A 12208-nucleotide genomic window follows, 5' to 3' on the forward strand; every position below is an offset into this window, starting at 1 on the left:
CTCCGCCCACAGCAGTCATAGTTAATGATATGCTAAAGCCCCGCCCACAGCAGTCATAAGGCTTGTTCGACTTCACCCAGCGATGCGCAGACCGATCGGCGGCTGAGTTGAAGCAGTGCATGCCGGTTAGAAATTTTGTCCGACTTGAGGCAGCGCCGACGCCACGTGACAGTGACGTATGTCAACAAAGCACCGCGAGAGCGATTCGAGAGCAGCCGCTAATACAGCCGGTGCAGTTTCTCCAGAGCGACTGCATGAGGCTGCACGGGCTCTGATGACGACACAGCCGTTCCACGATTGGCCAGATTTGCTAAAGCTCCGCCCACAGCAGTCATAGTTAATTATGTGCTCAAGCTCCGCCCACAGCAGTCATAGTTAATGATATGCTAAAGCTCCGCCCACAGCACTCATAGTTAATGATATGCTAAAGCTCCGCCCACAGCACTCATAGTTAATGATATGCTAAAGCTCCGCCCACAGCAGTCATAGTTAATGATATGCTAAAGCTCCGCCCACAGCACTCATAGTTAATGATATGCTAAAGCTCCGCCCACAGCAGTCATAGTTAATGATATGCTAAAGCTCCGCCCACAGCACTCATAGTTAATGATATACACTGACATGATTGGTTACAAGGTAGTTTTTGACATCAGAAACACCAGCGATTTCAAACCGCGTCTTTGGTTCACTGCAGTTTTAAATGGTGTTGGCTTATGAATTTGCGATTGGTTTGTCTTAAAGCATATTAAAAACACCACATATACATATTAACAACATTAAAAACTTGATTTTCACCACACGGGGACTTTAAGTAATAAAGGTACGTTTTCTGCAAGCGGCTGCTGACCTTTACGTCCCCTGTGAGGGTGAAGAGAGACTGAGGGCCTTTACTGACACCTGTGTGTGTTCAGGAACCTGTCAAGACAAGAGCGCAGCCTCTTAAACACTCCACAGGTGACATGATTCAGACCTCATCCTGAGGACATCCTGACACCAATCTGTCATGACTGCTCCATGAGCAGAGACATGAGAATGGGTGAGAATGAGGTGTGTTCAGGGCAGGGCGCACGACTGACCTAAATGTTCATTTTAAGACCAGGGGCAGGAAAAATCACAGATCGGTGATTGAAAAATAGCCAACATCTGGCCTACATCTGATACGCGTTGAATCCACATGTGCCAGACAGTCCTGAATGTACAGAACCAGAGCAGTTTGAGCTCCAGTAGCTCGTCTGTTTGATCAGACCACACGGGCCAGCCTTCGCTCCCCACGATGAGCCTCGGCCGCCCATGACCCTGTGGCCGGTTCTCCACTGGTCCTCCATGACCCTGTGGCCGGTTCTCCACTGGTCCTTCATGACCCTGTGGCCGGTTCTCCACTGGTCCTCCATGACCCTGTGGCCGGTTCTCCACTGGTCCTCCATGACCCTGTGGCCGGTTCTCCACTGGTCCTCCATGACCCTGTGGCCGGTTCTCCACTGGTCCTCCATGACCCTGTGGCCGGTTCTCCACTGGTCCTCCATGACCCTGTGGCCGGTTCTCCACTGGTCCTCCATGACCCTGTGGCCGGTTCTCCACTGGTCCTCCATGATCCTGTGGCCGGTTCTCCACTGGTCCTTCATGACCCTGTGGCCGGTTCTCCACTGGTCCTTCATGACCCTGTGGCCGGTTCTCCACTGGTCCTTCATGACCCTGTGGCCGGTTCTACACTGGTCCTTCATGACCCTGTGGCCGGTTCTCCACTGGTCCTCCATGACCCTGTGGCCGGTTCTACACTGGTCCTTCATGACCCTGTGGCCGGTTCTACACTGGTCCTTCATGACCCTGTGGCCGGTTCTCCACTGGTCCTTCATGACCCTGTGGCCGGTTCTACACTGGTCCTTCATGACCCTGTGGCCGGTTCTCCACTGGTCCTTCATGACCCTGTGGCCGGTTCTCCACTGGTCCTCCATGACCCTGTGGCCGGTTCTCCACTGGTCCTTCATGACCCTGTGGCCGGTTCTACACTGGTCCTTCATGACCCTGTGGCCGGTTCTACACTGGTCCTCCATGACCCTGTGGCCGGTTCTCCACTGGTCCTCCATGACCCTGTGGCCGGTTCTCCACTGGTCCTTCATGACCCTGTGGCCGGTTCTACACTGGTCCTTCATGACCCTGTGGCCGGTTCTACACTGGTCCTTCATGACCCTGTGGCCGGTTCTCCACTGGTCCTTCATGACCCTGTGGCCGGTTCTCCACTGGTCCTCCATGACCCTGTGGCCGGTTCTCCACTGGTCCTTCATGACCCTGTGGCCGGTTCTACACTGGTCCTTCATGACCCTGTGGCCGGTTCTACACTGGTCCTCCATGACCCTGTGGCCGGTTCTCCACTGGTCCTTCATGAGCCTGTGGCCGGTTCTCCACTGGTCCTCCATGACCCTGTGGCCGGTTCTCCACTGGTCCTTCATGACCCTGTGGCCGGTTCTACACTGGTCCTTCATGACCCTGTGGCCGGTTCTACACTGGTCCTTCATGACCCTGTGGCCGGTTCTCCACTGGTCCTTCATGATCCTGTGGCCGGTTCTCCACTGGTCCTTCATGACCCTGTGGCCGGTTCTACACTGGTCCTTCATGACCCTGTGGCCGGTTCTCCACTGGTCCTTCATGACCCTGTGGCCGGTTCTCCACTGGTCCTTCATGACCCTGTGGCCGGTTCTGCACTGGTCCTCCATGACCCTGTGGCCGGTTCTCCACTGGTCCTTCATGACCCTGTGGCCGGTTCTCCACTGGTCCTTCATGACCCTGTGGCCGGTTCTACACTGGTCCTTCATGACCCTGTGGCCGGTTCTACACTGGTCCTCCATGACCCTGTGGCCGGTTCTCCACTGGTCCTCCATGACCCTGTGGCCGGTTCTCCACTGGTCCTTCATGACCCTGTGGCCGGTTCTACACTGGTCCTTCATGACCCTGTGGCCGGTTCTCCACTGGTCCTTCATGACCCTGTGGCCGGTTCTACACTGGTCCTTCATGACCCTGTGGCCGGTTCTACACTGGTCCTTCATGACCCTGTGGCCGGTTCTCCACTGGTCCTCCATGACCCTGTGGCCGGTTCTCCACTGGTCCTTCATGACCCTGTGGCCGGTTCTCCACTGGTCCTCCATGACCCTGTGGCCGGTTCTACACTGGTCCTTCATGACCCTGTGGCCGGTTCTACACTGGTCCTTCATGACCCTGTGGCCGGTTCTACACTGGTCCTTCATGACCCTGTGGCCGGTTCTCCACTGGTCCTCCATGACCCTGTGGCCGGTTCTCCACTGGTCCTTCATGACCCTGTGACCGGTTCTCCACTGGTCCTTCATGACCCTGTGGCCGGTTCTACACTGGTCCTTCATGACCCTGTGGCCGGTTCTACACTGGTCCTTCATGACCCTGTGGCCGGTTCTACACTGGTCCTTCATGACCCTGTGGCCGGTTCTCCACTGGTCCTTCATGACCCTGTGGCCGGTTCTACACTGGTCCTTCATGACCCTGTGGCCGGTTCTACACTGGTCCTCCATGACCCTGTGGCCGGTTCTCCACTGGTCCTTCATGACCCTGTGGCCGGTTCTACACTGGTCCTTCATGACCCTGTGGCCGGTTCTCCACTGGTCCTTCATGACCCTGTGACCGGTTCTCCACTGGTCCTTCATGACCCTGTGGCCGGTTCTCCACTGGTCCTCCATGACCCTGTGGCCGGTTCTCCACTGGTCCTCCATGACCCTGTGGCCGGTTCTCCACTGGTCCTTCATGAGCCTGTGGCCGGTTCTCCACTGGTCCTCCATGACCCTGTGGCCGGTTCTCCACTGGTCCTCCATGACCCTGTGGCCGGTTCTCCACTGGTCCTCCATGACCCTGTGGCCGGTTCTCCACTGGTCCTCCATGACCCTGTGGCCGGTTCTCCACTGGTCCTTCATGACCCTGTGGCCGGTTCTCCACTGGTCCTCCATGACCCTGTGGCCGGTTCTCCACTGGTCCTTCATGAGCCTGTGTCCGGTTCTCCACTGGTCCTTCATGACCCTGTGACCGGTTCTCCACTGGTCCTCCATGACCCTGTGGCCGGTTCTCCACTGGTCCTTCATGACCCTGTGGCCGGTTCTCCACTGGTCCTTCATGACCCTGTGGCCGGTTCTCCACTGGTCCTTCATGACCCTGTGGCCGGTTCTCCACTGGTCCTCCATGACCCTGTGGCCGGTTCTCCACTGGTCCTTCATGACCCTGTGACCGGTTCTCCACTGGTCCTCCATGACCCTGTGGCCGGTTCTCCACTGGTCCTTCATGACCCTGTGGCCGGTTCTCCACTGGTCCTTCATGACCCTGTGGCCGGTTCTCCACTGGTCCTTCATGACCCTGTGGCCGGTTCTCCACTGGTCCTCCATGACCCTGTGGCCGGTTCTCCACTGGTCCTCCATGACCCTGTGGCCGGTTTTCCACTGGTCCTCCATGACCCTGTGGCCGGTTCTCCACTGGTCCTTCATGACCCTGTGGCCGGTTCTCCACTGGTCCTTCATGACCCTGTGGCCGGTTCTCCACTGGTCCTTCCTTGGAGCACTTTTGATAGAGACTGACCACTGCAGACCGGGAACAGCCCACAAGAGCTGCAGTTTTGGAGATGCTCTGACCCAGTCTTCTAGCAGTCACAATCTGGCCCTTGTCAAATTCACTCAAATCCTTACGCTTGCCCATTTTTCCTGCTTCTAACACATCAACTGTTAACACAAAATGTCCACTTGCTGCCTAATATATCCCACCCACTAACAGAGATCATCAGTGTTATTCACCGGTCATAATGTTACGCCTGATGAGTGTATATTGAAAACAAGCTAATTTTGGATTATTACTAAATATTGCACAAACCACATTGCCTAACTTGATGTGGTGAATTCCCCAAAGGATCTGTTTTTGGGAATTCATCACATTGGGAAATGCCTGGAATGAAGGGCATTGAGACAGACGGACAGACCCTTCAGTGGACATTGGTTGGGTTCACTTTCACAAACACTTTCCCGTAATATGTTGTGATGAAAGCACGTGCCAAGAACACAAATATGGATGTAAAGTCCCATAACAAACTGATAAGTTGCAGAATAAGTAAACAGCCTGTGAAGATGTACTGGGCATTTCCCTGATTTCCAATCCCATGTTTAATGATTACACACTCAGCCAGTGTTGCTCAATAGCAGTTCCACTCCAGATGGAGATAAAAGCCGGCGGTCAGCAGAGCTGGACACTCGACACGATGCTGCGCTGCGCTTTCCTCCTCCTGTGCCTTCTGCACTTACAGCACACAAGTGAGTGGACTGAATATTGATAAGCAGTTATTCTGAAATGTGTCAGTGAATGTGGAGGTCATATCTCTGTGTTGTTTGCAGTATTGGGAGCCTCGGTCACCCCGAAGCCGATCATTATCAACGGCTCTTACGTCAACCCGGAGCTGGGCAAGTATCACGCCAGACTGAGGACTCTCGCCCGCAGCTGCCTGGAGATCAGACAGAAGAACACCGGCGCGCAGGGTAAGGGCTGTCCAGGCAAACCTTCATCCTCACACACGCTACAGGCAAAGGTTTGGGCTAACTAGATGCACAGCAGTAATGTTGTTTTCAAAGGCGACTTAAATGTCCTAATTAAACTAAGGAGTAATCCTGGCTTAATCTATGGGCGTTTTCACACACACCTTTTTTGGCCCGGATTTTCGGACTTTTCAGTTTGGTCCAAATCAAAATGACTGGTGTGAAATCTCCCCTGACCACGGGCCGGACCAAACAGACGAAATGTGGTCTGACGAAAAGAGGTCGTCTCGGTCCAGATCAAACTGAACAAAGGTTCGGTTCGTTTCTCGTGTGAAAGCATTTTCTGTATGGTTCGTACTTTCAGAGCATTTACAGGAAGTTCCTGTTTATGTTTAAATATTATAATGTTGTTTTTAAAGCTACACTGTGTGATATTTTCCCCCATCTAGTGGTGAACTTGTATATGACCATCCAGTGAATTTTAGTTTCTGTTCCTCTAAATTCCGATTTCGTTTCAACTCCTACGGTGGCCGATTTAGTCCAAGATTAACATGGCTTCCAGTTCGACCTCGTCCACATTCGACACGGTGCCTGTGGGATATTCTGTGCGCAGTGGGATGGTTGGAACTCAACTGGCCTAATTATTCGGCTAGAAAGAACTGCAGCTAATCCAGAGTGAACTTTGATGCTAGTAATGTTTATTCAGTCATCCAATTGCAAGGCATAAACAGGTTTGTGTGGATATGTACATAAATGTGGTTTCTGTGAGAGAACAAATAAGGATGGTAAATATACATGATAATGATATGACAGAAGATACACAGTTGAGAACTGTATAACTATACTTATAAGTTACATTTGTATATAGTAACCCTAAACCAGAGCTTATTGTACCATATATAGGCGCTAAATGCAGCTGCATTAAAAGGAGCGGAGCTGCCGCTGCTAACAAGCGAGGTCGGGTTACAAAAGTGTGTGAGCCGATTTAACATTAGCACTGCAGTGCGCTCTGTATAACAATTGTTAATATGCCGATCAGACCTGATACATATTTCCATCAACATACATTACAAGTAAGTATTTTCTATAAACGAATAAACATTGTTGATAACAAAATAACTGAATGATTATTCAAATAGGTGAGCATTACGCTATTGTATGTTGACACAAAAATACTTCTGAGGTGACATCAACTGAATTACGCTATGACACACTCTGAAACACATCTACAATGACAATAACTATTATTACTTACGGAGTTATTAACACACAGAAATACCACACAGACTTTTGAGGAATAAACAAGCCAGGAAAACTCCGTATAACTCTGTTACTGGAGCTGCTGAGATGAAAACTCTCTGCACATGCACCAGACACGTCTGAACAAGTTGACGCGCACATGCGCGAGGGAGGGAATTTTGTACAGTACCATCGAGTATTAAAACCGGTTAAAACGCGAAAGGCGAAGCTTGAATTTACGGGTATGTCCCTCTTTGGCTAATGTACTTTCAAGATGGAGGAGCAACATGGCGACCACCGTTATATCCCATTACCTTATGTATTTTCAATGGCATATTATAAACTTACGAGAATACTTTATTACTTGAAAGAAGTAAATATACATTAATGAGCACATATATTTTTGAAAGAACTAAGTGTTTTTAGCTAAGAATAGACTAAAAAAGTTACACAGTGTAGCTTTAAATTCAATCTAGGCTACATTGATTATGAAAAGATGCGCAATATGTCAGAAGACAGAAAGTCAGAAATGATTTTGAACTAAATTTTGTATGATTTTGCTTAGAAAGCCTTTCTTTAATGTGAATTTCGTTTTGTATAAATTGTATCTTAATTTTAATCAACGTTTAATCAGATAATTGCCTGGATTTAATAAATAAGAAGCAAATAGTCTATAGCAGACAATAATCGCGGGAGCGATCACATGCTTTACACATGAACTGGAGCGTCTCAAATAAACCCAAACTCAGCAGATACTCGTCTCACAAACATGAGAAATATGTGAATATAAAGCTTGAAATGTCCACTTTTAAACGTAACGAATAAAAAATAGTCCAGCAATGCGACTGTTCAATAGTGGCAACGATATGAGTCCGTTCATTCACTCTTGTCAAAGACGCTGACGTCAGACGCACGTCCGTTTACAAACCAATCAATGTCCAGATGCCGCCCACAGAGAAGAAGACGAGTGGACGCAAGTGTGTCATGTTCAGTTCTTTAGTGCACTCGCATAATTGCAATGCGAAACCAAACCAAAACTAACCCAATGTACCAAATGTCTCAAAACATGAACTTCGGTTCGGACCTTGGTGCAAACTTTCAGGTGTGAAAACGCCCTAAGTCTTGTCTGTGGAACCAGGCCTAGAAGTAACTTGTCAACTTATTCTATTAACTCTAACTTAACAGTCTACTCTATGTCATACTCTAAAGCCACTGTAAACTGTATCGGTATATATTAGGTTATATATTAGGCTAATTGTATTTATAACAAGCACATGATAAATGCCAGTAATTTCAACAGTTTCAGACGTTGCATCCATTGATTCCGCCATTTTCTCTCTGACACGCCCCCAACTCGTACAGATTGGGGCGTAAAGAAAATCTCCAACTTCCCACTGGTATTTACGACTTCGTGGTGGCGTTCATGTGCGTTCAACTCGTAAATATCATCTTCATGACATGACTTGAACGCACCATAAGACATGTAGTTGATAAGTTACTTATAGTTCCCTCTGGGGATGTTCATGTGTTGGTCAAAAATGACCTTTTTTAAATTTCAATGAATGATTGTACCATATTTTAGTAATTTTATTGTACTAAATGATATTTATGCTGTAGTGATAATCCTTTTATTCACTTTTTTATCATGGACCTGAAATAAATCTCATAAATCTTGAATGTTTTGGACCACAGACTGAAGTTTGGTGAAAAAACTTAAAAAGTTACATTTATTGTTTTGAAAAACACACAAAATACCATTTTCAATTTCTATATGAAATAGATATTTTCCAAAACATGTTTTACTGTAAAACTGTGAGAAAATCAAAGCCATAAATCTAAACAGGTTTTGTTCCACATTTGAGGTTGATATCTTAAAAAACGAGCTTTCAGTGAGAGTGTGTTTGACTGCAGTTTCCAATGCGCTCATTTTTGACATGTGTCACCATTTAACCGTTTTGAATCATGAAAAGTTGTTAAACTCAGCAAGACACTGGCACTTCAGGACTAGACTAAAGTGTGCTGTCTTTTGTGTCTGTACAGTTGCTTTTGAATAGCAGTCTATATGGGTCAAATTGACCCGCGAACAGCATGAGTGTATAAAATGTCTGTATACACATTTCCCAACGCATCAACATGTTGAAACTTTGCATGCATGTTCATGACCCTAAACGAGAAGAAGTCACAACATTTCAAGAAAAACAATGTAGGTTAGATAGTATTTCAGATAGATTGAAAAAATAAATTATAGCTAATTTTTACCATTTGTGCCATTACAAAAAATATTTATGTATTGAAATAAGTGGGGAAAAGCTCATTTTTTAGCTTCATAGGTTAATAAAAAACTAAAATAACAATATAACCAAGAAGTGTTATTATTTTGGGTATCTACAGTTGCCTTGGAACATTAAAATATGTGGGTCAAATTGACCCGTGTATGTAACAGTAATGTTGTGTATATGTCAAAACACATCAGCGTGTTGAAACTGCATGTTCATGACCCTAAATGAGAAAAAGTCACAAAATTGAAAGAAAAAATAACATAGGTTAACTGATATATCAGACGACTTAAAAATCAAAACGGGTCAAATTGACCCGCAACATAACACGAGGGTTAAAGTGTAGGCCGCATTTACACTGCCGCTCTTAATGCCCAGTTCTGATTTGTTGACCATATCTGCATCATCTTCTTTTGAAAGTGACCCAAGCTTTTGCTTTCTGCTTCCTCTTTAAAGGTCTGCAAAACACTGGGTTAAGCCTTCGTCCTCCATTGAGTCATGTGACCGTGGTTGGTGACGTCATTCACCACCGTCGCTTTTTCAAATGATGTACGACTCAGACTGACGGGAATATCCGATCTGTCCACTCACACGGCAGACCCAAACCCAACAATAAATTATAGCTCATTTTATTCCTGTGATCAAAGCTGGATTTATCATCATTACTCCAGTCTTGTGTCACATGATCCTTCACTAATCATTCTCATATGAGGATCTGATGCGCAACAAACATTTATGATGATTATCAATGTTGAAAACCATATATTAATTTCCAAAAAGCATTTTTACACTGTAAAAAATGCTTTTCTTACTTAGTATTTTTGTCTTGTTTTCAGTCCAAATATCTAAAAAAATATTCCATTAAAGCTACACTGTGTGATATTTTCCCCCATCTAGTGGTGAACTTGTGTATGACCATCCAGAGAATATTAGTTTCTGTTCCTCTCAATTCCGATTTCGTTTTAACTCCGATTTAGTCCAAGATTAACATGGCTTCCAGCTCGACCTCGTCCACATTGGACACGGAGCCATCGAGTGTTAAAACGCCAAAGGCCAAGCTTGAGTTTACGGGTTTGTCCCTCTTTGGCTAATGTACTTTCAAGATGGAGGAGCAACATGGCGACCCGCATTCAAACCCTCACCCGTATGTGTTTACAATGGCATATTATAAACTTACCAGAATACTTTATTACTTGAAAGAAGTAAATATACATTAATGAGCACATATATTTTTGAAAGAACTAAGTGTGTTTAGCAAAGAATAAACTAAAAAAGTTACACAGTGTAGCTTTAAGAAGCATTTACTAGACAAGTAAAAGTTTTTGTCTTATTTTGGGGGAAAATAACTCAAAAGTTTTTGCTTAAAATAAGCAAAATAATCTGCCAACGGGGTAAACAAAATAATCTTAATTCAAACAGAAAACAAGATTATTTTGCTTACCCCATCGGCAGATTATTTTGCTTATTTTAAGCAAAAACTTTTGAGTTATTTTTCCCCAAAACAAGACAAAAACTTTTGCTTGTCTAGTAAATGCTTCTTAATGTAAGATTTTTTAGATATTTGGACTGAAAACAAGACAAAAATACTAAGTAAAAAAAGCATTTTTTTTGCAGTGTAGTACTTGAAATCTCAATGCATCACCTCAGAAGTGTTTTCAGTAGTCAGTATTTTTTGCTCACTGCATAACTCCCATGCTTCAGCTTGCTTTATATGATGATTGAATGTCAGGAAGTGAGTTCTGAAAGGCTGTGTGTCTCCTCAGACGGCATGTACATCCTGTCAACATTGAGTGGCACGTATTACCAGGCGTTCTGTGACATGAGCACGGCCGGTGGTGGATGGACTCTAGTGGCCAGCGTCCATGAGAATAATCTCAAAGGGAGATGCTCTGTTGGAGACCGCTGGTCCAGCCAGCAGGGAAATGACCAGAACCAGCCCGAAGGAGACGGGGCGTGGGCGAACGCCGCCACCTTCGGCACCGCAGAGGGCTCGACTAGTGACGACTACAAGGTGCATCATCACACCACTGAGAGGATGTGACTGCCCTTCGGATGTACTAATGCTGTCAATCCCACAGAATCCTGGCTACTACGACATCTCTGCGGGAGACGTGTCGGTGTGGCACATCCCCAATAATGAGCCGCTGGGAAACTGGACATCTTCGGCCGTCCTGCGCTACCATACGGAGAACCAGTTCCTGAGGGACCACGGTGGAAACCTCTACCACTTATTCAAGGTCAAACACACTATGCCCTGTTGGATCTCTGGTTACACTCAGCATAGTCCGGGTCTAAAATAACTAAAATAACCTGTTAAACATTAAAGTATTATGTCATCATAAAAAGTTACTATTGGTTTGGCCAAAGGATGCTCAATAAATGGTACAAAATGAAGGCACTACAGATGAATCTGGTAAACGTTTAACTAACAGATATCACTTTCTTCAGTTGCAATTTAAATATGCAAATGAGACATATTTTAAATATTAAGTAGGTGCTAATTTGCATACATTGTGAGGAAACACAAATCTGAATATTCAAAACTCTTGTTTCATCTTGTTGATATATTAGAGTTGACGTTTTTACAGTATTATCACTCCATTAAATCAGAAAATACATTTTCACCATGTTTTTGGTCCGGATTTTCGGACTTTTCAGTTTGGTCCGAATCAAAATGACAGGTGTGAAATCTCCCCTGACCACGGGCCGGACCAAACAGACGAAATGTGGTCTGACGAAAAGAGGTCGTCACGGTCCAGATCAAACTGAACAAAGGTTCGGTTCGTTTCTCGTGTGAAAGCGTTTTCTGTATGGTTCGGACTTTCAGACCATTTACAGGAAGTTCCTGTTTATGTTTAAATATTATAATGTTATTTTTCAATTAAATCTAGGCTACATTGATTATGAAAAGTGAAAAGATGCGCAATATGTCAGAAGACAGAAGGTCAGAAATGATTTTGAAAGAAATTTTGTATGATTTTGCTTAGAAAGCCTTTCTTTAATGTGAATTTCGTTTTGTTTAAATTGTATCTTAATTTTAATCAACGTTTAATCAGATAATTGCCTGGATTTAATAAATAAGAAGCAAATAGTCTATAGCAGACAATAATTGCGGGAGCGATCACATGCTTTACAGATTAACTGGAGCGCGTCTCAAATAAACCCAAA

The 12208-nt window shown here is 45.6% G+C and overlaps 1 protein-coding gene across 1 annotated transcript in view; it reads left to right on the forward strand.

The window, feature by feature from the left end:
* Positions 1–5097: 5097 nt before the first annotated feature.
* itln3 (intelectin 3) overlaps positions 5098–12208 on the forward strand; it is a 10394-nt gene continuing 3283 nt past the window's right edge. The window contains exons 1-4 of the mRNA XM_079838814.1: positions 5098–5306; positions 5388–5528; positions 10804–11051; positions 11119–11277. Coding sequence (XP_079694940.1) covers positions 5156–5306; positions 5388–5528; positions 10804–11051; positions 11119–11277 — 699 coding nt within the window. The 5' untranslated portion in view covers positions 5098–5155. The remainder of the gene's footprint in view (positions 5307–5387; positions 5529–10803; positions 11052–11118; positions 11278–12208) is intronic.

This window comes from Gobio gobio (assembly GCF_949357685.1).
Source record: "Gobio gobio genome assembly, chromosome: 16".
In the NCBI taxonomy this organism is placed as follows: domain Eukaryota; kingdom Metazoa; phylum Chordata; class Actinopteri; order Cypriniformes; family Gobionidae; genus Gobio; species Gobio gobio.